The 27,682-nt window shown below is 33.7% G+C and overlaps 1 protein-coding gene across 50 annotated transcripts in view; it reads left to right on the forward strand.

The window, feature by feature from the left end:
• The first annotated feature begins 20,483 nt into the window (after positions 1-20,483).
• Positions 20,484-27,682, forward strand: part of LOC149780568 (uncharacterized) — a 57,673-nt gene continuing 50,474 nt past the window's right edge. For all 50 annotated transcript variants that reach the window (XM_089937631.1, XM_089937634.1, XM_089937638.1 and 47 more), the window contains exons 1-2: positions 20,484-20,643; positions 21,648-21,759. In XM_089937631.1, the coding sequence (XP_089793757.1) occupies positions 20,571-20,643; positions 21,648-21,759 (185 nt within the window). In that variant the 5' untranslated portion in view covers positions 20,484-20,570. The remainder of the gene's footprint in view (positions 20,644-21,647; positions 21,760-27,682) is intronic.

Consider the following 27,682-nt stretch of genomic DNA (forward strand, 5'->3'; position numbering starts at 1 on the left):
TGATTATACATGTTTCAAACTGGGGCTACTCTGGGTCGGGGTAAACATGACATATATATGTTGTTGTTGTTCTAGGGTTTAACGCCATTTTTCAGCACAAAATAGGCTATACATGGCGGCCAGTATAACTGGTGGAGGAAGAACCCTGGCAAATCCAGGGAAGAACCACCGACCCAAGAGAAGCTACTGGCAGGCTTTCCCACGTACCCACGTTAGCCAAGCCTTGGACTCGAACCCACGCAGCCAGAGGTGAGATGGCAGTGATCAGGAATGGTGAGCGCTTTAGACCACTCGGCCACTCGGGGCCCCTATATATATATATATATATATATATATATATATATATATATATATATATATATATATATATATATATATATATAGATATAGATATATATACTGTCCCATACAGTTCGAATCGTTCGGTAATATATAGTATACATATATTACTTTCAAAACTTGTTATATGTCTTTCTTGGGAATGGCAAAACAATTGGGCACTGCAGACAAATTCTTCAAAATGTAAAAGCCCAAACACAGAGACTGGACATTGCTTTCATCCCGACAAAGTTGTTTGATGCCTTAAATTATCCTTTTTATGGTTAGACAGACTAATGTTAGACAGATCCGAATTTGTGGATGATGCCTACTTTTCTTACAGCTTATGGCGCAAAGTGCAAGGAACTGTGGATTTCACGCTTTCCATCCTATAGTCATAAACTGTGCAAACGTATATGGAAAGTCACATACATCTGATACCTTTGTTAACAGTCAAATTATTAAAGAGAACATAGAAAACTCGTTTATCATCACCTGTCCTACATGGACGTGCCCAGCTGTTCAGGATTTCTTTAACTGCTTCCTGGGAAATTACATTGGTGGGCTATTTCTTTCTCCCATGTGGACGATTTTCTATAGGAATAGTGATAATAGAACTAACTATACTGGAGGTTTTTCATAACATGCTGAGCAAGTCTGTCAGATAATCACATCCTAATGTCTAGCAGTCAGCTCGAAAAAGAAAAGATATATGGAAGAATACTGAGTTAGTCTCAGCAAGTGCTCTTAGCAGAATCGCCTCTCCACTAGCAAGGTACTGGAAACATTTAGATGAATTGCTGGGACGTCACTAGCGGCAGTACGCCAGAGGGAACTGGGGCACTAAATGTGGCAGGGTCCAGTTTCGTAAATTGGCCCCTGGCAAATTTCTTAACTTAAGGCTATGGTGCGACTTTTTCAGGTATTATTCTTCACTATTTAAAGATATGGATATATTTGTGAAGTAGGTGTTTCGGGCTTGTGTTGTTCTTGAAATTGATGTCAGGCACGTACATACTCTGCAGTATGTTGATAGTGAAATACCAATAGTCGGCTAGGAAGAAGAGCTAGCCTCCCATAACAGTAAACACGTGGGTTTGGTGCAAGTAGAATATCTAAAAAAACGGCTTGGATGACAACTATTTTCAATTGCATCAGTCTGTTTAGTACACACTCTGTTTTGGTGCAGAAGTGTCCTCTCGGAAAAATGTTTGTGATTGCACTGTGAGAATCACATGGTTTAAAAAAATGACCTTCGGACATGAAAATTATAGGTAGAAATTTGGGGTTGGGTGCATAAACTTCTTCTGCTATGAACTGCTATTGACTTTTCTGGTCGAGTGAATAATATTCTTATGCTTTGTTTCAATATAGGTATCTAAAAATATGGATCTTTTTTTACCTCACTTTTGTATTTGATTTTGTATGATTTTTTATACTAGGTCGTTGATTGCGGCATTAAATTTGTACATAAAAACTGGCCCTGCCCCCTAAACGTTACTTGGCTGGGATATTGCATGCCGTAAAATTCTACCTCTAAACAGAGATTTGTTATGGGGAGATAAATATAAAAAACGTTTCTCTATAAACTTTTCGAACAATATAGATTTCAGAAATGACTAGTTGGTAGGGTACTTTGCATGCCGTGTAAACCTTAACGGAGTCAAAAGGAAGAGAAATGAATATGGATATGTTTGTCACTAAACATTTCAAACATTCTCTTTATTTTATGAGCTTGTCATATCCATCTATATATCTATCTATCTGTCTGTCTGTCTGTCTGTATGTCAGGCTGTCTGTCTGTCTGTCTACCTAATTACCTACCTACCTACCTACATATCCATCTATCTACCTATCTACCTTTCTCCCTATCTATCTACCTACTTATCTATCTATATATCTATAAAGCTATCTATGTGTCTGTCTGTATGTCAGTCTGGCTGTCTAACTAATTACCTACATACCTATATATCCATCTATCTATATACCTACCTATTTATCTATCTATCTATCTATCTATCTATATATATATATATATATATATATATATATATATATATATATATATATATATATATATATATATATATATATATATATATATCTTATCTATCTGTCTGTCTACCTAATTATCTACCTACCTACATATCCATCTATCTATTTATCTATCTATATCTATCTATCTAATCTATATATCTATCTATCTATATATCTATCTATCTAATCTATCTATCTATCTATCTATCTACATATTTATCTATCTATCTATATATCTAATCTATATCTATCTATATATCTATCTATCTGTCTGTCTGTCTATCTATCTATGTTATCTATCTATCTATATATCTATCTAATCTATCTATCTATCTATGTAATTATCGATCAAACAATAAACATACCATCTTACGTACATCTCTCTACCAACCCATCTTCCACTTAAATATCTTTCTACCAGCTTACCTACCCACCTATCAATCTATCTCCTTCTGCCTCATTCTAAATGTTTCGTTATCAAACTGTCTCATTGTATATATCATCCATCTATCTTTCTGCCATCTATGTACCTTATATCTACTATGTATCTATATACCATACTTCTACCATATATTCATATGCCATCATCTATCTACCAAATATGTCTACCATCTATCAGTCTACCACATGTCTACCATCTATATATCTCCCATCTATCTCTCTATCATCTATCTACGATATATCTCTCTACCAGATATCTATCTAAAATCTATCTCTCTACCATATATCTATCCACCATATATATCTCTCTACCAGATATATAGCCACCATATATATATCTGCCAGATATCTATCTACCATCTACTATTTATCTCTCTACGATATATCTCTCTTCCAGATATATACCATATATCTCTCTTAGATATCTATCTACCATCTATCTTTCTACAATAGATCTATCTACCAGATATTTACCAGATATATATATACCACCTATCTATCATGTATCTCTCTACCATATATCTATCTACCAGATGTATACCATATATCTCTCTACCAGATATATACCTACCATCTATCTACCATCTATCTCTCTGCCAGACATATGTCTACCATATATCTCTCTAGCAGATATATATCTCTTCCATCTATCTACCTTCTATCTTTCTACCAGATATATATATATATATATATATATATATATATATATATATATATATATATATATATATATATATATATATATATATATATCATCTATTTCTCTACCATATATCTATCTACCAGATGTATACCATACATCTCTCTACCAGATATCTATATACCATATATCTCTCTACCAGATATATATCCACCATATATCTACCATCTATCTCTCTAACAGATATTTATCTACCATATATATCTATACGATATATCTATCTACCAGATGTGTACCATATATCTCTCTACCAGATATCTATCTACCATATATCTCTCTACCATACATATATATCTACTAGATGTATACCATATATCTCTCTACCAGATGTATACCTCTACCAGATATATACCATATATCTATCTACCAGATGTATACCATATATCTCTCTACCAGATATCTATCTACCATCCATCCACCATATATCTCTCTACCATACATATATATCTACTAGATGTATACCATATATCTCTCTAAGAGATAAATGCCATATATCTATCTACCAGATGTATACCATATATCTCTCTACCAGATATCTATCTACCATCTATCTACCACATATCTCTCTACCACACATATATATCTACCAGATGTATACCATATATCTCTCTACTAGATATGTATCCACCATATATATCTCTACGATATATCTATCTACCAGATTGTATTCCATATATCTCTCTACCATATATATATATATATATATATATATATATATATATATATATATATATATATATATATATATATATATATATATATATATATATATATATATATATATATAACAAGACACTGGTAACTTATCAAACCTATTTAAAACTAAAATGTTTCCATCCAACTTCCCATCTTGAAAACGGTTCCGTTAATCGATGGGAATCGTTCCTAATGGTTTACAAAAACGATCTGCCAAAGTTAAAATTTGAAGGTTATGATGAAATGAAATTCAAACTATTGGGTTCATATCAGTGTAATCTGGTTCCCTGTCAGCCATTGTACTCGCCAACTCTAAAACAAAAGCCAGACGTATATTCATAACAAAATGTTGAATATGGATTTACCGCTGTCGAAACGAAATCCGGACTGAGCAATACATTTCATTCAACTGTAATCACACTATCCATGTAATCGGGTCAAAATATTGTCATAATTGTTTGTAAGTAACTTGACAATACGGGTTAATATGTCTGACAAATTGATTAAGGAGCCATGTTTACATACTATATGTGCAAACTATCCACCCCTATATGCGGGTGGCAATACAATGGTCGTTTTATTACCACGGCTCTGTCGACAAAAGTGTATGCAAGAAGGGTTAACCGTAATCAATTCGTGAAACAGTGGATACATAGGGTCATTGATTAGCACATAATCACACAAACCATTTATAACGTATTGATCGAAATTCACAATATGCCGACCAGAACAGAACAAATATGTATCTGTGAAAAATCTCTCAGGCCATACAAAGGTGGCATATAAAAGCACCACAAATGCGTATCAGTTTAAATCCGACAGTACAAATAAATAATGATTTACTATCTGAAACCGTGCCATTGATCCAGACATAAACAATAAAAGTAATAGTTTGCGTGCCATAATTTGAAATGTTTGTTGCAATGTGTGGTTAAATGGCTATAACACATATTTACAAATGTAAGCTACACTCTCTGTACATAATGTTTTAAGATATATGACTCACGTACAAGATTAACCGTCGTGGAATTTAATAAATTAATTGAGAAAAAAAAATGCATTGGTAATGCATAAAGGAAACATAACTTTATAATTACACGAATTATAATTTAAAATAACGTTTCACTATCAAAGTGAAAAATTATAACAGATTATGAAGAACTCTGAAATTATGTGTTAAAATAGCCTTTGCAATTTGTAAATTAAAGGTCTACAGAAGAAGAAGGGTTTTAGAACTCTTACTCTTTCAGCTGGAAAATGATGCCGAATAAATAAATACTGGTACTCGTCGACCATATCGTGTTTGTCATATTAATTATATTTTCTTTCCTCGAGTGATGTATTTTCAATACGTTTTAATGGAGGGTGTATGATTAGAATGCCTTAACTTTTACCAGTGGCAGATGATTAGAAGTCCTAAACTTTATCTGTAGCAGATGATTAGAAGTCATAAACGTTATCAGTGGCATATGATTAGAAGTCCTAAACTTTATCAGTGACAGATGATCAAAAATTCTAAACTTTATCAGTGGCAGATGATTAGAAGTCCTAAACTTTATCAGTGGCAGATGATTAGAAGTACTAAACTTTATCAGTGGCAGATGATTAAAAGTACTAAACTTTATCAGTGGCAGATTATTAAAAGTCCTAAACTTTATCAGTGGCAGATGATTAGAAGTCCTACAATTTGTCAGTGGCAGATGATTAGAAGTCCTAAACTTTATTAGTGGCAGATGATTAAAATTACTAAACTTTATCAGTGGCAGATGATTAGAATTACTAAACTTTATCTATGGCAGATGATTGGAAGTCCTAAACTTTATCAGTGGCAGATGATTAGAATTACTAAACTTTATCTATGGCAGATGATTGGAAGTCCTAAACTTTATCAGTGGCAGATGATTAGAAGTCCTAAACTTTATCAGTAGCAGAAACACATATCTAGGTTAATGTAGCACGTAGAGTTCAGAATTTAGATATTAATACTGTAATAAACCTTCCTCCTAGAGGGTCAGGTTACAGAGGTACTCCACGTCTTCATAAAAAACTCTTTTAGAGTTCTGTAATTTTATGTTCAGTTCCTTCAGGATTGTTTATAAATTCCTCATTAAAAGACTGTTCTTCATACAAATATTCAAATATTGTTGATACAATTCATCCTTTAAGAAGCGTTTAAATCAGCAATAATCTCGGACATATGAGTTTAATTAATTAGTCTGTTTGACATTAATAATGGAAATGCAGAACCCTATCATTCATTTTTTGATAATAATGTGTTGGATTCGTCGGTAGCTCAGAGAAACAAATATCAATATGTCTGCTTTTCCTGAATGTTGTAATATTTCTTTAAAATTAATTATCCAAATGTTCAATGATTTTGATATTTAAAATCTCCACACCTCAAATCCATAGAGTGAAATAAGCAAAATGGCATGATCAGAAAGATGCAAATGAAAGCCGATTTGCACATGCAGGATTGGAATTGTTGATAAGTAAATACAGAGCTTTGTTTTAGCTTGGCTATCATTGTGCTATATCGCACTATAAAATCTTTAATTCTTGGGAAAGATAAGAACTAGGCATTTAAAATGACTCCAATTGTCAATCAATTGAATACCAATAGTGAATTCATAATTAACTTTGTTTCGAGTTCCAAATATCAGAAGTTTTGTTTTTATTCGAAAGTGACGCCATATTGTCTGATAGTTATTTGTGTATACCACTGCAATTATTTTCAAGAAGAAATCTTTCCAGGCCATTCAAAAATATGGAGAATACATTATTCACTGAGCCGAGACATAACACATAAAATAATGCAGAAAAATTGCCACTGGACTTTAAAAAAAAATAATCCTCATCGTATATAGTAATCCTGGCGTCTGTTCGTCCTTCTGTCTGGCTCTCGTTCACGCAACTAGTCCTGCATTTTTAAAAAAATATAGATTGTTTAGAAACTTGATATACATCGTTAACATTATGTGACGATGAACATGTCGACAAATCACTTTGGTTCCACTCTACACTTTCTTACTTTTTAAAGACCAGGAATTTTCCACGTTTTCCTCACTGATTGTCCGGGTTATTTAATAAAAGACCTTGCATATCTTAGGTGTTGTTAAAATAACGTTTAATTCTCTTTATTTTGGTGTCTGTTTGATTGGGCGTAATTTGGGTTGCAGAGTATACAGCTTGGCCTTACTTCAGATATGCATCTCACGAAAGACTGCTACATCCGCTTGGTCATTTTCATTTTCTGGACCACAAAGGAAAATTAAACAAAAATGTTAAAAATATGATAAATTTCTCTACTTTTTTATATGTTATAATTCATTTGATTTCCTTTCAGAAGCTGATATTGTCTATCTACACAGGCAAAATTAATGTTCTTTATTTTAATAACTGCTAAAGTTCGTGTAGTCTGGACAAGTTCAGTCTAATTTCTTGAGCATCGTTAATGAGTCATTTGATCAGTTGTCTGCTGTAGGTTGTTCAAGGTTTTCATAAATACCACATGCAAAATTATTTAAGCCCCTTTACATGAAAACGGCATAAAGGTATGCCAACATTCTTTCCAATGTGTATATTGCCAATGCAAATAAATCACCTTATCTCTCATAATTACATATCAACGGTAGAGCGGAACCTTTACTGTGGCAATTTTTGTTATAATTATTGCTATTTTTGGCCAGCCACCCACCCCTATGTCCACTGGTCTTTCTTCAAGCCTGTGAGAAGTAGATAGCAGGTGAATGATAAAGATTGTAACCCAAATAGACAGCTAAAAATAGCAATGAAAAACGTGTATAATTACAATGAGTGTGATCATACTTTAGTAATTACATTTACGCATCTAAGAAAGTATATTCCTAGGTAATGGCTACGGAAACAGGGCAATATATATCCTGTTGTCATCAGTTTGTCTTCGGTAGACCTTTCTCCCAAATTCTACTCTTGGCATACATAGATAATGAGGGCTAAAAGTTCAAAGGTCGGTGTAACATGTGTCGGTGGTTATAGCTTTTGGCAGTATTCTGTATTGTTATTAGGCTACTGGTGTGCCATTCTAGCGGTCGAAAGATAAAAGTAAATTATGACTGTTCAATATAAGTGTGCATTTAAGATTTGAACTTCATAATCCACATAATTCATGAGGTCGTGAAGCTGGAAATTTGATTATTCATACTATGTACAGTGTATACTCAATTTTCAAGCTTCACGGCTTCACGAATGCTGTAAAATATGAATTAATATTCTTACAATTACAAATATTTTGAGAAATAATAACAGATCTAAAAAGAAAAACAACAAATAACAGAACTATATTTTAACCTTGGCAAAGTACACGTATGATAGTATGCTTTCAACAAAGGCTTTTCCATTTATACAATTATTTCGAACAAAGTACATCTCATACCTCGGTGTATTGTTTATGAACAGTGTATAAACATCATCGTATGGATGATGACCTTAAAGGTCAAAGGTTAAATTTACAGACGAATCACTGCCGTCTCACTTCTTTGCAGGTTAAAGTCTCAGGCTCGGCCAATTTAGGTATGTGAGAAAATTGTCAATTAACTTTCCGTAGGTCGGTAGTTCTTACCGGTGTTGTCCCCGGATTCTCCCCTCCCCCATTATACTGGCCACCATGTATAGCCTAGCTTGCGATAAGAAATGGCGTTAAACCCAAGTCAGTAACATCAGCATCAACAGAGGAAATCAGCTGTAGCCAAAACTTGTCTAAAATTGTTATTTCTTCTGTTTTAAAGGAAGAATTGTTGCCATTTATTTGCACAAATAACTTAAACGTAAGATAACGAAAATTCCAAGGAATCGGATGGTTGAAGGGTTCAAGGCCAATGCAGCTTTACAACGCTGTTTCTTCAACCACTTTTCTATTGCACCGAAGAGTATTCATTTTACCTTTGTAATGACATTGTTTATGTCTTGAAAAGGAAATATTAAAGGCCAAAGCAAGTTAACGCTGTATATTTTATTATCCTCCAAAGCAATGGAACTGATTAAGAACCCTCCATTCAAGGACAATACGTGGATTCTGTTTCAACTCTTTCTTGATTAATATTTGCAGTGAATACCTGTAACCCTGACTGTAAATTTCCCACTAACCCGATCTGGAATAAAATATATAAGCGCTGCAATTAAGTAGTCTAGTTATTTTGTATTCAACACAGTAATAAGGAAGGGCTGAATACGTATGTGAAGTATGTCAAAGACAGCAAAGCCTGAAAGCATCTACTGCGGTAAATTGTTTTAATCACGAACTGTTTTCTTTTAAAAATTTGGAACAACGATGAAATGGGTCAAGGGCCAAGACATTGGTTGACAAACGTATACGTACTGTAACCTTCAGTTATCAAAAGAATTGATACAATTTATAAGTGTTTGAAGAGAGAGAGAGAGAGAGAGAGAGAGAGAGAGATCACTGCTCACATTTCCGTTGTGCACTGAGCGAGTTTGTTGTGGCAGAGACTAACATACTTGTGTTATATACTGTCTGTTGATGATTTTGCAAACTTTTTGAAACCCTTAATTCGGAATCAGATCGCAAAATTTAGCATTCATGGAGCCAGTTTTTAACTGATATTTTAAAGTTGCTTCCATTTTTTCTTCTTTGTGTACGCATTCTAATAATGCCCATTAGTGACTCTAAGTACATTACGCTCCTAGTAAAGATTCTTGGAACATTATTTTACTAATTGATTAAACGTGCATTTATAAACATTGATACATTGAAACGTGATTCTAGTGGTTATGCAAATGTATGACCTATTCCGTCAGTTATAAACATGTCTCTGTTAAGTAAAGATTTAATTATGAGGTATTAAATAATAGTAACAGCTGTATGAAAATGTGATCGTTATGAGCAGTTGTGCGTCTTAATCAGGTGTCCATTAGGACATGGTTTACTGTGCATTTGACACCTGCGACGACGTAATACGTTACGCCCTTATGGTTCTTAAGTACTGGACAAAGACATGTGATAGGGCAACGACGCATTACGATATATTATGAGCATTGATATTTTGCGTCATGAAATCCTACGTGTAATATTAACAGTTGTAACAACTAATCATATTTCTGGACCAACCAGTAGGGTTAGAGTAACAACAAAATAAAATTTAAAAAATATCATTTGACATTTTAGCGAGTAGTAAAGATATAAGTATACTAAAAACAGATTAGCACAAATTATATCCATGTGTTTTGCATAAATGTCGCCGACACTACTCAAAGACAACATCGGGGAGAACGCAAAATAATTTGAAATGTTATTACGGAACGAACAATAATGGCACAACATAAAACCACATTGTACTAAAGTCAACGGTTTTCAGACAGGTGGTAGAAAACATTTTGTGACCTTAGTATGAAGGCGACAATGTAGCTATTAAGAGATAATCGTATTTAATCACAAGACTGGACTGAATAAGGTATGGTAGAATCTGGTTTGGACTAGATAAAATATGACAAGAGCTGGTTTGGACTGGATAAAAGTTTGGTAAAAGCTAAACGATTTACGTACATGTTGCACATGCAACGGAGGGGAAAAAATCCGAACAAAATCGTTTACCTGATTATGGAGATATGTAAAAAAGAGAGATATCAAAGGAAACATATTCTATATTTGAACGGGGATTTAGACAAAAAGACAGTAATTAAGATAACAGATCACATTACAAAAACAATGATGGCCTGTGGCCAGGTAATAACAATTAAAAAATAACTAACATAGGCCATAATAACAGATAGAATTATTTAAAATTAAAAAATTATGGACTAATTAAAGTCAGTAAAAATCACTTGATATCTCTCAAAAATTAAATATAAAATGGATTTACCCACCCCAAAAAAACAACAACAAACAAACATATAAATTTTGCATGTGTTTAAATACCAAATACCAAACAGGGATTAGGGGTAAGAAAGGGGCCTTGATATAGCGCTCATTACGAGCGTTAACGCAAACGCGGGCTAAGACCTCGTTCCCACCCCATAGATGTAAAAACGTTTAAATTAAAATAAAAAACGTAAAAAAACGCATTTTTTTCTCAATAAATAAAACACGAAAAAAAAAAGTTCCAGTAGTTTTTAGGCAACACATAAATCAATATTTTACTTATTTACACTCTACATACCAGTTTTAAAGTTTCAGTGATACAAATATGAAAAAATGTCAAAAGTTTTAAACCGTAGTCCAGATAACATTGAAATTTTTTTCACTCAATGTCGTTATCACCATCTGACTGATCTGACCACTCTATGGTTTCCTCCATATAATTTATATTGTCCAGCTTTTCCTTTAGGCGAAGATTTGCATGCACAAAAACACTACATCTCGCACTCTCTTGCACTGCATACGGTTTCGCTTTTTAGTGTGAATGAAGTCATATAAAAAATGCAAAAAAATAGAAAACGTAAAAAAAACGCGTTTTTCGAGGTAAAATAAAAGACGAAAAAAACGTTTTTATCATCTATGTCCAACCCTGATCTCATTGAGGGTGGCTAATATATCGTTAAACACTTATTAATTTGCATGTGTTTATATATAAATATCAAACAATCCTTAGGGAATATTCTCCTTACCTTTAAATACACAAAAGGACAGGGTATCTGTATGGGGAAAGTAAGAGGTAATGACGTGATGGGGCTATATCACAAGGCGCCACGCCAAGAGGAAAGGCCCATGAAAGAACCTAAGAAAAAACCCCATATGGAACAATACTGGTACATGCAAAACACAAAAAAACAAACACAACACCTCTACTTATTTCTAACTCTCTCTCTCTCTCTCTCTTAACTATACAGCTCCCGTACTGTATAGCTGACTAATACAAATTGGAATTTTGACCACAATAAAAAACAGAGGGGGCCAAAACTCGAGTCGGGTGAAATACAACAAATAAATAAAGTACGGACCCTCACTCGAGTACAGCCCGCCTCATTTCAAAATCATGCGATGAGCGACACATATAAGCACGGACATAAAACACTAGGCTTTTTTTTAATTTCTATTGAAAATAGTACACCGCTCAGTTGCCCTTTCAACAATGATTAATAAAGTATATTTAAAAATATAAATAAAAACTAGTACTAAGGCAAATTGGGGAAATTTGACTGATATGCTGTCTCAACACGGAAACTAATATAGCATTCACATACATAGCAATACACATATAGCAAACACGAGACTAAGGAGACCTCTAGCAAAGGTCACAAAGACGAACTAAGGGAGCGAATTCGAGCTAGGTGAAAGAAACTTGGCTCGGATGAACACCCTTACAGATAACACTCGGAAATATAAATACCCCATCAAAAATTTAAAATAATTAAATTTTTGATTTAAAATTCTTTTTATAAAAATAAAACAAGCAACATACCTGGGGGATACACTTACACATAAAACACTTTTCATTTTTTGTTTGGTAATGGGGGGTGGGGCATCTGTCTGGTGCCTCTACCCCCACAAGAAAACAAGTTTACCTATGTCATGCATATGATTAGAGGCAGGCAATCATTACTGACATGATTAGTTTGAAATATACTTACATTATAAAACAGTTCACAATAAATTCAAAATATAAATTAATATTTGCAACGGGCTAGCTTTCTAATTTTACCGAGAAATTATTTGAAATTAGGCTAGTGCATTTTGGTTATCCAGTTGTTTATAAACTGGAATATTTTAAAGTACCCCACTCTATTGGATATGACTAAAGATGATGTGTCAGATGTATCCACCTCTGTTGGATATGACTGAATATAGTGCGCCAGAAGTACTTATCTCTACTGGATATGACGGAAGATGATGGGCCAGAAGTACCTATCTCTACTGGCTATGACTGCAGAATGATGTGCCAGAAGTACAACTCTCAGTTCGATATGACTGACGATGATGTGTCAGAAGTATCTATCTCTACTGGATATGAGTGAAGATGATGTACCAGAAGTACCCTTCTCTATTGGATATGACTGACGATGATGCGTCAGAAATACCCATCTCTACTGGATATGACTGAAGATGATGTGCTAGAGGTGCACATCTCTATTAGATATGACTGAAGATGATGTGCCAGAAGTATCCATCTCAACTGGATATGACTGAAGATGATGCTTCAGAAATACCCATCTCTACTGGATATGACTAAAGATGATGGGGCAGAAGTACACATCTCTACTGGATATGACTGAAGATGATGGGGCAGAAGTACCTGTCTCTACTGAATATGACTGTAGAATGATGTACTAGAAATACCCGTCTCTACTGGATATTACTGAAGATGATGTGTTAGAGGTATACATCTCTAACGGATATGACTGAAGATGATGTGTTAGAAGTACCCATCTCTATTGGATATGATTGAAGATGATGCACCAGAATGTCTGTCTCTACTGTATATGACTGAAGATGATCTTCAGAAGTTACTATCTCTACTGGATGTGACTGAAGATGATGTGTCAAAAGTACCCATCTAATTTGGATATGACTGAAGATGATGGGACAGAAGTATCCATCTCAGTTGGATATGACTGAAGATGATGTGTCAGAAGTACCTATCTCTACTGGATATGACTGTAGAATGATAGGCCAGAAGTACCTATCTCTATTAAATATGATTGAAGATGAATTGCCAGAAGTATCCATCTCTGTTGGATATGACTAAAGAAGTCCCCATCTCTAATGGATATGACCGAAGATGGTATGCCAGAAGTACCCATCTCTACTGGATATGACTGAAGATGGTGTGCCAGAAGTACCCATCTCTATTAAATATGACTGAAGATGAACGCACGAAAAGTACTATTAAGGAACATGTAAACATTGAGTTTATGAATGATTACGAGTTTCTAGAATGACATAGGTATGTAATGCGCATTTACGTTCTTTACAAAACCAAGGACAACAAATCTGCACCAAAAAGCATTGAATATCAATAAGAAACTGACTCAATAGAAAACTTGATAAGACGACTGTAATGTAGGCAATATCCCAGAAAGATAACCAATAACATCATTGACAAAATGAAAAGAGAAAACATTAAAAACATGAAGCAGGTACAAACTACTTCTAAAAGATGAAAAACAGACGCAATGTGACAGACTGCTATCCCGTCTCTGAGGTTTTAAACAAGATAAAATGTAATGATTATCACAATAATAATGTTGCGTTAATCATAAAGGCATTAACCTTCCCTCTGATGGATTCACTCAACTTTGCATTGTCCGTGCACATCACGATTCGTCGACATCTGTACATGATTATAAGTACTCGCATATCCACCCATTTCTTTGAATCCCCTTACCTATTTTAAAAACAAAAAGCACCAAGGATGTAAAAGACGTGCACAAATCTTAGTAATTTCTTTCATTGATTTGTATGTTCTAACCTAATTGTCTCCAAAGGGTCTATAACATTCTCGAATTATCGTAGTTTAGACGCAAACAGAACTTCTCAATGTAAACATGCAAACAGACTGCTCGCTGACCATTTCTTTGTTTTCTAGAATAGTCTATTTCAGTTTTAAAAAAAAAACATGTTGTCTGCGTTCAATATTTGCCATGTCTAGTTTAAACGCATTGAAGAAATAAATATGAGGAACTCTTGTAAACATGTGTTCTAAGAGATGTAAATACAAAATTTACAGAATTATTTAGATTTTCAAAGACGGTAAATTACAACACATCGGTTGCTTCAAACATAGACTGACCCAAGCAAATATGGTGACCGTATTGCGAAAAAAAACTCCATTTCGATTCGAACCGCCAATATGTTGACAGTGTTTGGGAACCTCTGGCGACAATCAGGTTAGAAATTATAAATCAATGAATGAAATAACTAAGTATTATGCAACTAAAGTGTATAGTGTTTCGACTTTATGGTCTTAAATTAAGTAACAGAAAGAAAGCGAAACCAAAAAGCTTTGCACGATACAAAAATATTTTATTTTTCTTTCTCACGGTAAGAAAAACAAACATCAAGTCACCTTACATGCCATAGAACCCATTGCTTACGGAAATAATTTGTATTTCTCCAAAACTTACATTTTAGCAACATTTTCTCTTGACGTAAGGAAGACCATGTTCATAAGTTGTATTTATTAGTCAAAATCAGGCATTGGTGTCTTCTGTGGTAAGCTCGTAGTAAAATTCGTGGAAGCTCTACAATCTTGGGCGTAATTGTTTAAATCTATGATATTTAGGATTTAAATTCCTCCGAGACAAAGAAGAAGAAAGAAGCAATTCTTATTATCTGGGGAAGGAGAAAAATTACTCTGTATGGGAAAATTGTTATAATTAAATCCTTAGTTTTATCTATGTGAATATACCTATCTCAGCCATTGCCTGATCCACCACAATTGTTTTCACAGAAAAACTGGAACAATTGTTTTTTTTTTTTTAATTTTAAAAATTTGTTTGTAAATATTTTATTGAAAGACATGTGACTTCTCAAGAATACGAACATGGTGGTATGAAGATAGTTAAAGTTGAATGTACTGAAGCAGCATTGAAAATATCATAGTCACATTTTCAATGCCGCTTTAATACATTCAACTTAAACTGTCTTCATACCACCATGTTAATATTTTTGAGAAATCACTTGTCTTTTAACAAAATATTTCCAAATAAATTTAAAAAAACAAAAAATTCTACACAAAAAGCCATTGATTGCAACAAATTATTTACTTTTGGATCACATAGTAATCGCTTATTGCTTGAAACTATTACTAAAATGTTCTGGAAAATGTACTGGAAGCATGGCAAGAATTTGCTTCGAAGATGAAATCTGACACAACTGAAACGTTCTTTGTTCTCCCACAATACGAGTATTATTATATAATTCAAATATATTAGGGTCACAAAAGCCTTCTGTAAAAGATTTACAGGAAAAGGGCATCCTTACCACCATGACATTATCGGTATAGTTGCACGTGACAGTTACTTTTCTTCTTATAATTAATTAAAAATAAGTATGAATTTAAATTCATTGGCGTGGCAACAAATTCTGCCCTAAAAGAAAAAAATAATTTTAGGCTCCCCTCCCAAAAGGGGATGAGAATATTGGTCGGCCACTAGGCCTGCCCCATCTCCCCTTCCCGTCAGTTACAATGGGTGCTTTTAAAATAATATTAAGGTGCTAAGGAGAATTCCTCAACATTGGAAAGTTTTAAATGGAATTAAAATATGAATATTCAAGATTATAAAAAGATTTTGTGTTGTTTCTATTTATGGTATATTTTAACGAATAAGAAAAGCTGCAGCATTTTTGACGATGTTATTACTGGAGACTAAAATAACAGAGAAACAAAACATGAAAAACACGAGTCTATACAGGAAATATAATAGAAAGCTTGATATTATGCATTCCGATAAAACGATTCATTATTTTTCTTTACTTTCTCACGTTGATATTGAATATCAGTTTAAAATATTTCATAAATTTTGTATACAAAATTAATTTCTTACACAAAGCCCAAAACCTTCATATTGATAAATGTAGTTTTTATAAATTGAAGAAGGAGTCGATTATTTGAACGTAGATAAAGTAATCATGTATGGATTCAGTCAGAACAGTGTTTGAACGACACATTTATTATTAGTAAGAAATTTTACCAAACATTTTTATTCGGAACTGATATTACAAATGTTATTTATCTTCTCGCTAATATAACAAAATATTGTATCTATAGATCAAATTTTTAAAAATCAGATTCAGGTTTTGAAGTTGTGATTCTGACATTTTGTAGATATTATTTAGTTGGGAAATATATATCAAAGGTAAAGGAGTCCAGTGCAAATACAAATAGTCAATCATATATATATATATATATATATATATATATATATATATATATATATATATATATATATATATATATATATATATATATATATATATATATATATATATATATATATATATATATATATATATATATATATATATATATATGCTTGATTTATCACGTAGTTTGTACACTTTACCTATATATATATATATATATATATATATATATATATATATATATATATATATATATATATATATGCTTGATTTATCACGTAGTTTGTACACTTTACCTATAGTGTGTGTAGTTTAATATTCTTTATATTACAAGATATTAACATATTAACATATCATTTTATGCGATTCTGATTGGTCCAAATAAGCTCATGAAATTCCTGCGCAATATTCTCCAAACCCCGCCTCTGAAACTCTTTATTATATTATTACTATCAACGTTTTGGCGGCAATTTTTAGAATGAATTCTAGAAATGGAATTGGTAAAAAAAGATGGTCACGTCTGTCTGAATATGGCCAATTTACTCCATTGGGGCATAGCATATTACCCTCTGAAAAACAGCGTAAAACCCGAAGACAAGAACAGCAACAAATAGAACTAAGATTATTGGTCAGTTGATAGCCAGTGGGATACCTATGGAATCCGCCCTATATAAATTAACTTATAGAAGTAAATAAACTTAACTCTGTTCACAGAAGAATGTGGACATAAACCGGTCTGCCAACTGACAGAATTTTATGTACATAAACCGGTCTCTCACAGCTGAAAGAATTTTTTTGTGGACATAAAAAGTTCTCCCAACTGAAAGAACTGTACGCGGTAAAATAGCTCAAACGAGCTAATGTTTCTTGTGTGATGCAGTTTTGACTCTAAATAAAATTTGTTTATGTCTTCTGTAGTCTACTGTTCCAAATCAGATAATACAAATATATGACCACACATACGTCACAGTTATCTGGGAAGTTCTGCATCTAGCAATCTTCCTTTCGCATGAATATCCGAACAATATAATGCTGAATAGTGAAACTGACACACATTGGTGTTAATGTAGATTATACATCATAACCGGTATCAAAATATGTGATATCACACTCATTGGACTTTCTCTGTTGACAAATGACTTTGTTTAAAGTGTTCTATTTTTTTCGGAAGGATGCTTGATCTTTGATTTATAATTTGTAAAAGATTCTACTTTGAATGTGAATGGTTGTAGAACTGCGTCCGAGACTAATTGTTCTCGCTAGAAATGAAAGGTGCAACAGCCGAATCAGAATGAACGAAATTATTCCTTCTTCTTTTTTTTTCTAAACAATTTAAATTAAAATAAAACAAATGTGATGAACATAATCTCAAATGGTTAATGATTTGATATTAAAGTTGTGTCAAGGCTCGCAAAAGTTTTACATTATTCAACTTTGATTTTATTAAGATGTCGCGAGTACTGTTTGTTTAGCAATTTACACATACACGTTGTCATACAGGATTATCTGTCTCTAACAACTTTACACATATAGCAATATTTATGCTCTTGTTGCATATTTGTTTGTGACAGTTTGCATGTCTCTTTTTATGCAAAATGGTTTTCTCTATCTGTGTTTGGAAATACAGATAAATACAAATGTTTGTTATTCAAAAAGGAACGCTGTCAGAAATATTACGATATCTCTATGAAATTATTTGTACACGTTCGGTTAAAAAAACGTTTTTAGTGGGTTCATGCATGAAAAAAGAAACGTGGGAATCCAGCAATAAACCATCTTAGCTGTCGAATGAAATGAATGCTATGATAGCGTTTGACGTTACCATGACGTTATTTGGTAAACAAGGTATATATATTTATAATGGCAGACATATTAGCATTTCGGAGATTTTTTCCGATCATCGGCGGAATGACCGCTTGAGTGTGTGTTTTAAGTTCCCCTATACATGGAAGGTGGTCAAATTTCACGTCCGTTCGATGGGTTAAAATTTAAATCCGGGTATCTTCATTTCATTAGGATCAATGGGCAATTTATTTGTCTTGTTTTCTGACAGTCTGCATTCACGCATTTTACTTTGATTTTATTGATATTTTCACATCAGGAAGGGAGAGAGAGTATTTGTTTGTATCGAGTGAATGATATACATTTTGTCGAGTGGGTGTAGTCAGTTAATTTAACACTCTTTGAAAATTGCTCACGTTTTAAATTTGGTACACATGTACCAAACTATACACCGATTTACATTTATTTGGGTCACATATTAATATTAATATTAAAAGTAATGATTTTCATCCAAATCTGTCGACCAGCAAACCAACTGCGTATTTTATCAAAGATAGCTTGCCATCTTATGAAGAATTATTATAACATGATATTGGCATAGTGAGAGCGGATTTATGGTTAGCAATATTTGCCTCATTTTTAGCGTCATTTTAGAGTCCATTAAGGGATCACCCAGTCAATGTGACTAATATACAAATGCATGCAACACATGGAACACCTTGATTCGGCCACAGCAAGACCCAACGTGAAAATTTTTGACCCCGTTATCTTATCTCGATTTCCAGGTGGCCACACCTTCGTCGGCAATGGTTGACCGCCGTAACAGTGAGTCGGCGTTCTTGATAACATAATCTTGCTCTACATGTTGACATCATGTAATACGTGCCTGCGTATTTATAATTTCTTCTAATGCACTTGATCATAGAAATTATAATAAAATTTGGGGTTTCTTTTCCTCAAGTTTTGAAATTTAATTGTAAAAATCTCCAATATTCTTTTAGTAAAAACTTCAGCTAAAATATGTTGGTTTTCCCTGTGTAATAAAGTCATAGTACATTCTTAAATCGCATCTTTCTTGAGCAATACATATACATTAAATGCGTGAAAGAAAGCAATAATTTACTGAATTAAGTATTTGAAGAGTGTTTCAAATATTTTAGAACGATTGTAAAATGATTATCTGCCATTGTGAAAGACTAACTTAAACTTCATGAGATTGTAAAAACTAACTAAATCTTCCAGAGATTGTAAAAGACTAACCTAATCTTCCAGAGATTGTAAAGACTAACTTAATCTTCTTGAGATTGTAAAGACTAACTAAATCTTAAGGAGATTGTAAAGACTAACCTTATCTTCCTGAGATTATAAGAACTAACTTAATCTTCCAGAGATTGTAAAGACTAACTAATCTTCCAGAGATTGTAAGTTTTCAAACTCTATATCCCAGTGTTTAACATTTTTATTTTATTTGATGAGTTAGCTTTCAAATTATATAATCTTTCCTGGCCAAAGGAGGCACACGGAACGTCGCTGACCTAAATTTAAGATAAAATCCAATAGATCGTTGACACCATATTTTTAATCTGACTTGGCATAATTTTGCCATTCATAGGACGTACAATCTGAAGGGTGATGAAATCTTTAATAGAACTTCCGGTCGCAGTGTAGATCACGTGATCCATTGTTATCAGCTGTCGACTATAAAATTGACCATTCCGTCAGCATGTTTCTTTAGCAAGCCGCGTTTATTTTCGTATTTTCGTACATCTTTCGAGCGGTTTGTGTAACATAGGGAGAATGAAGAACTTGATTTGTTTCGTATTGCTAGTAACGACTGTGTCTTCTGCAAACATCAAAAGACAGATTCATGGTAATGTATTGTTTTTCTTCTCCAAATCTATTGCTGATTCACAAAATATTAAATTAAAAAAGAAATCATTAGGATGCCATTTGAAAAATCATTATTAAAAACTACCGTAGGACCAAAAAGGAATCGCTAGATCCTCGTGGTTTACTACGCATTATAGATGACGTTTCGTACATTCTTTCAAGAGATTGGCATATTGTTGCTCACACATAATGCATTTTGCTGACCTATATGAATTATACGTGGCATTTGAAGTATGGCCGTTAGAGATTACAAATGTTAAGTTTCTTGATAAATTTTCAGCAGAATCTCCTTTAAACGTCATCAAATACCGCGAAATCATGCACAGACCATACAGAATCCTGAATGGGCTATCCAAAATAGGGCTTTTAAATTTAAACATTTTTTCGGACTAAACGTAGTAACAGCTGTTTTTATGTGAAAAGTTCCCTACTGAAGAGGTCATTTGCCGTACAGCTTTTAATTAGATATATCAACGAATGGGGCGGCCACAATACGTATGTAAAATAACAACTAAAAAAAAGAGAACAAAAAGCAAAGAGTCTGCATGTATCCATATTGACTGCTCTTCCAAAAATTCACACAACACTGACTGAACATATCATCTACGTCATATGATGAATTGGAATAAATGAAGCAGGACTAGTACGCGGGAAAAGGCGTCGCTCTTTTAGGAGCTATCTCTCTCAATGCAGTTTATTTAGTGAAGCTAGTTTGGTATGCCTGTCGACCCTTTCAACGCGCTGTCGCTCCAAAGAAGGTAGTGTTCTGTATTCATTTTATGCTACCGTAAATCAGATTTCAAAATGCCCCTCTGGGAAGAAAATTAGGACTTTCACAATATAGGAACGGCGTTTGTAATACGACGTCTTAAATGTGAGTGCAAAATCACATAATTATTACAAGAATAATGCTACAATTTAAAAAATAATCTTCATATATAGATTATTATTATTATTATTATTATTACTACTACTACTACTAAGGCTGCATCTATGAGGGTAGGACTTACCAACAAGGGGAAACCTGGCAGAAGACCTGTGAACTGAACTGTGTGTGTCAAGATGCAAGTTCCGGCCGATACCAATGTAACAGCATGTGAGTAACTACTTGTATATTTTTTCTCTTTGTCTCTTCTTTATCTTTTCCCTTTTTCTTTCGATAAATATTGCAGTACTCAATGCTAAATTTGAAATTCATCCATTCTTGTGGTTTATGTGCTGATTTTCTTATACTTGCTTTCACTGAGCATCTCCATTAGTCTGATTATTACAGACGACAGCGATTGAGAATCAGGATTATGAAATAGTTTTGGCTAAATATTCAAGTTAGCGTTCTCATGTGTGTCATATTATCAATCAGAACACGAGACGGAATGTAGCGTTTTCTCTCACGTTGCCTGTTTTGCTAGATCAACTGATAACTAGAAACACACACATACGTACAAACACTATTTCTTTAAGATATGGACTGTTTACGTACGAAGTTGCAGAAATTCTAAGTTTATGACACGTATGATATGATATAAAATGTACGTATTTTTATTGGTGTGGTGCTTACCGTAGACTGTCATTTGTCACCTGCAATTCCAATATTATGTCCAAGAAGAGAAGTAGGTAAGAATTGCCACACAAAAATATTAAGGTCTTAAAAAAAAAACACAACAAGAACAAGTTGTAGCGTGTGCACATCACTGTCATTTGGAATAGTAATCATTCGCAAAATTGTAAATTTGAAATAGCAGTGGGACATATTGAATTCGGTAGAGCAAGGTTTATAAGCATATATAATGATTTGAAGAGCAGAGCAAAAGGGATAGATGTCACTTCTTTTTCGTTAAGTACAGAAGCGGAGTTGATCAAATGGAAAAGTTGAAAAGTTTCAAATTTTATAGATTTAATAAGTTATTTAGTTGAAGAAAAACAACAATAAATAAAGCCTTAACAACCAGGGCGAGTTCTCCATAATTCTTGATAAACAATGCCAGTGTGTACACAGTGTCTCAAATGACGTCACACCAGCTATTTTTACAGGGGGAGGGAAGCGCGTTGTTCTATTCAAGACGGATCGGGAGAGATGATCGGTTTTTCATAAATTTCTTCGTAACGAGTAAGAATAAAAGGTAAAAATTTTCAGAAAATAAACCTTATACATATAGCAAATTATATATGAAGTTTTTCGCGAATTTCAGTTTTGCATGTTGGTCCCCTTTAATTGTGGAATGAAAAACAAAAACAAAACACGCCCCATAATGACCGCAGATTTATCACCCCGAAATGCTATCACCAAAAGAAAAGTGAGCTTGGAACAAACAACATTCCAATAAAACAGCATTATTTGCGTTAATTTAAAAACAAGAGAGTTTATTTACATCTTTAAGTCTTTATAATTATCAATACACAAATCAACTTTTACTATTCTTATCACACACACACACACACACACACGCACAAACACGTGTTAATCTAAAAATGATTATTATACATTTGTGGGAGTAAACGTAAAAACTATCGTATTATCTGCAAATTTACCACGGTAAGGAATCACTCCGACTACCAAATCACGTGACATGACCTGTTAACCTCCGACAAACATACAGTATATGGCAAAGAAATAGGTTTCAGTTTGAGTGATATGTTAATTAAAAATGATTTGTTTTATTTTTAAAATGTACAATTACAAAGCTGCATAAATTATCCTGCAGTAGACAATATTTATATGGATAGTTAAAGTTCGTATAGTTTTAACCTAAGTGTTTTATTTCAGTAAATAATAAAAATCAATTTTAAAGCTGCTCGAGAACCTATTAATGTAAAAGGAAATTCACTCCAAAAGATATTAGTGTATTTATTATATTGTCGCAACCTTATTAATTTCACCTGCCTTACGTTTATGCTGCCTTGGAAGTAAATTAATAAAAATGAATAACAAAATCGTAAATAATTGCTGTTTAGAAGTACACTGTTGTACATAATAATTTTAAAGTTCTAATGTGTTCGTCTGATGGAATTTTTATTAATGACGTATGTTGATGTAAACATGTAAACGCATAATTGTATGAATCCATTGTTTTTATATTTCTTTATTGTTACATTTATTGTATCCCCACCCCTTCCTCAGCCCGATGAGAAAGCAAAGAGTCGCTCAAGGTTCTGAAAGATCGAGAACATAAATCATTGTTTTGGGGACAAGTCTATTTCAAAGTTTAAATTTAAAACAGCACAGTATTTGTTTCAGTGCTTCATATACAAGGAAAATAATATACATTAGAGCCCGACAGTCAGGGGGTTATCCACCCATATTCTAGAAACGTTTAATTTTACATATATTTTTCAATTTCGATTTCTTTTATTCTTGAAGCCATCGACGGGACATGCCTTTCTACATGCTTTTATGCAAATCAACATGTTGTAATTGCCATCGATTGTTTATATACTCGGCTGATCGTACACGCGATCACAAAATGAGTCTTTATTTATCGAAGTTTTGTCTATGTTTCGAGAAAGGAATAAATCCATTTTTCCATTTAGACGATCTGGCTATCGACTGTCAGAATTACAAGGCTTGCACTGACTTATTTTAACAGTTATCGATCGAGAAATCAACAAATCATTGCAAATTTGTAAATACTTATCATAATTCATTATTGCCGCAAGCAGCTTGTCGGTGGAAAATTGCGGACGAATGCAATGCCTAGAGGTGTGTCTAACTGACGCTCATTGATTAGTTAATTGATCAGTATGATTGACAAGTGGCGAAACTTATCTAAATCTGTATTACCAATGAGTGTATATTACAGATTAAACACTGTCGCTTAAAGGTATTTAATAGTTTTAATAGATTTATTGATTAAAAATCTAACTATTCAATGAGCTTGGTACAATGTAAATAATGTAGTCTTCATTACAAATTACAAATTATTATATTTTGTGACAAAACTCTTTATTTGTGGCATCTCCGTTTAACCTTCATTAAAGAAGTGAAGAAATACATTTGGCAAAAATATTCATTATTTTAAAATAATTATCTGAATATTTCACGCTGTTGTACGCACTCACAGCTGTTAAAGATCCCATATACTTTGATAAACCCTTGTGTGTATGAAACATATTTGCACTGCCTATCCCATTGCAGGTTTGTTTCTTAATCTTATCAGTGTGGTACATATCGTTCCAGTAATTCACCTAGTACATTTGAATTTCTTGTTAGATATTCATCGAGTTTGATTTGGTGAATTTCCAATGCGTATACCTTCGCGTCTGATTTTATTGGCTAATCCTGCTTGAGGTTATTGTCCTAGTTAAGAAGCGTGTCTTGTTCTGCTGTGTTATGTCATTTCAAACCTGTTATCAGGAACCAGATTAGCTCTGTATTGTCATGCGCGCTAAGCTTTACCAAGCAAACCATGTTCATTGGTATTCTTTAAACAAACTTTGTTCCCATTGTCTGATTTGTTCTATTTTTGAGCAAGTTGAAGGACCTTATCAACGTCTGAACACGGATGTGAATCGTTCAATTAATGAATCAGTTTGTAAAAAATGTCACAGACATAAACGCATTATCAGTTTCATTTGCCCATCATTTTCTAAACTCGACTGTAGGACACTGGATTGCTCTATATGCCGCAATTTACCCTCAGTTATAATGCTACGATATTTTCCAAAAGAGTTTCTGACACTGACATTGGTTCATCTTCCATTTGGGATCAAAAGACAGCTAAAAAAAGAACTAATTAAATTTGTATTGCCTTTTTTGATCTCATTGCAAGTACTCAAGAAGTACACATCAGAAACAGAGGCCCAAGTGGAACTGCAGTCAATTTTATGACTTACGACAATACATGATATAGTTTCTGAAGGCAGCTGCATTTAATAATGTACTGGTATATAAGTATAAATATATTAGGCTAAGATTACAAAATGTCCTCCATTTATATTGGCCCCACCGTTATTAAGACGTTAAAAGTAAAAATTACAAACAATTTACAACTCATACCCATGAACCCTGAGTCACCGGTAGGGTTACTCTAAAAGTTGATGTGATTACTCGGCCACCTGGGGTCCCCATAGGTGTTGCTAAAAAAAGAAACACAAAAACACAAAAAACATAAACCACTAATCAGCGTGTAAACGATCGATGAAAGACCTGCACTTTCAATTATTGATGTTATTCCTGCACCTTTCTAAAACAAAAAAAGTCGTTGAAAGTGAAAAAAAGTTAACGCAAAGTTTGGCATATATGGACAGTAGCGCACTAACGGGAGTTGGGGGGGGGGGCTGACGGGGGAGTTGCTCCGGGTACCAGAGGTCGTGGCCCTTAGTAAGCCGCCGTGTAATGGACAAACAGCAGGAAGATGAATTTTGTTATATATTTCTTGCACAAACACATCGCGAGCTCTGAAATGTACATATACTTTCAAATTGGATTTGGACAATACCAGTTTGAGAATTTATATGTAATACAAGGATCATATATATTGTTCGCTCAGTTTTGCTGCTACAGGTTACACCACATAGGTGACTAAATCCTCATCTTTGTTGTGTAACGTTCGAGTTATTTTTAATGCAATATTTGTTATTTACAAATACGTTTCCCATATCGTGACTTATTTCATCCTAGGTATGAGATCCATTATGTACACTTGTTCATCAATCAGTTGGAATATCATTAGTCTTTAAAGTCTCATGTTAGAAAAGAAAACCTCGGATATAAGTAGTGACCGTTTTGAGCTACCGTAATGTCCGTTGTTGTTATTACGTCATACTAACTTCATTGATGTCACAACGACCAGATGATGTATCAAAACTAATAGCAATATAAGCAAGACTATTGAAACCTGATGATTTTTCCCTAATTTTTATTAGTAAAAATTTACATGAATACTATCTAGATTTAAAATTTGATTTGACTGATATCTGAAACGTCGTCAAGTGTTAGGGGCCTCGTCAGCTCAGTGTTTAGCGTTCAGGACTCGTGACCGAAAGAATGGTGTTACGTCCCTGATCAAGGCACTTTATTCCAGATTCCTCAGAACTAAATAACCTACACGTTCTGCTGTGCCGTAAAACACAAATCAAGATTATCTATTGTTATTTCATCACCTATCAGACCAGTGCTTACCAGTCTGGGAAGTATCACCACAAGTACTTTCTCAGAGGGTTTAAGTTATTCGCCTCTCATCAGAAAGAGACGACATTGTTTTGATTAGTATATGCTTCATCGACAAATAAATAGTTCTAACACACGGAACATTTAAACTTTAAAAAGAGGAAAATACTTTGCGTTCTAGAAGGATGATACATGAACGTACTTTCCGATGTTATTTTTTTCTGCGGCGTGTGCGTACAGAAAACGATGAGGTATTACACATGCATTGGTAACTAGAACTAGTATAAGCATATCCACACGTGGAATGTGCTCAGTCTTTTCCCTTGCATGCTAGAAAAACTCTTGAATTTAAGTGACCATTTGGAATCACCATAAAGCCTGTATTTGTTATTATGAAATAGTCCGTACAGCTTGCTATAGTATGCGTAGTTTCATATTTTTTGATATCACAAAGTGTTACATATCACTTAATGCGATTCTGATTGGTCCAAATAAGCCCACGAAGTAATTGTGCACTATTCTCTTTACTGACTGACCGTGATCGTCGGGAAACCTTTCTAATCCCGCCTTCTGGAAATTCATGTTATCAATGAATATTTTAGCGGTATTTTTCGACTCGAGTCACGAAAGGGAATAGGGGAAAAATGATCTCGTCCGTCTCCGTCTTAATGTGGCCAATTTACCACATATTTTTGTTATTCATGTATAATAATATCATCACATGCAAAATGCTGCAAAATCCCAAAAAAGAACAACAAGAAGAAGTAACAGGTATTGCTCAGTCGATAGCGAGTTTGTAGGTGGGTGGGGGGCGGTAAACCTGTAACATAGAATCCGCCCAATATACAAGAGTGGTTTAATGTTAACTTACAGAAGTAAATAAACTAACCTCTGTTCACTGAAGAATGTGGAC

Source organism: Sinohyriopsis cumingii, chromosome 16, assembly GCF_028554795.1.
Source record: "Sinohyriopsis cumingii isolate HCF-2022 chromosome 16, ASM2855479v2, whole genome shotgun sequence".
NCBI lineage: Eukaryota > Metazoa > Mollusca > Bivalvia > Unionida > Unionidae > Sinohyriopsis > Sinohyriopsis cumingii.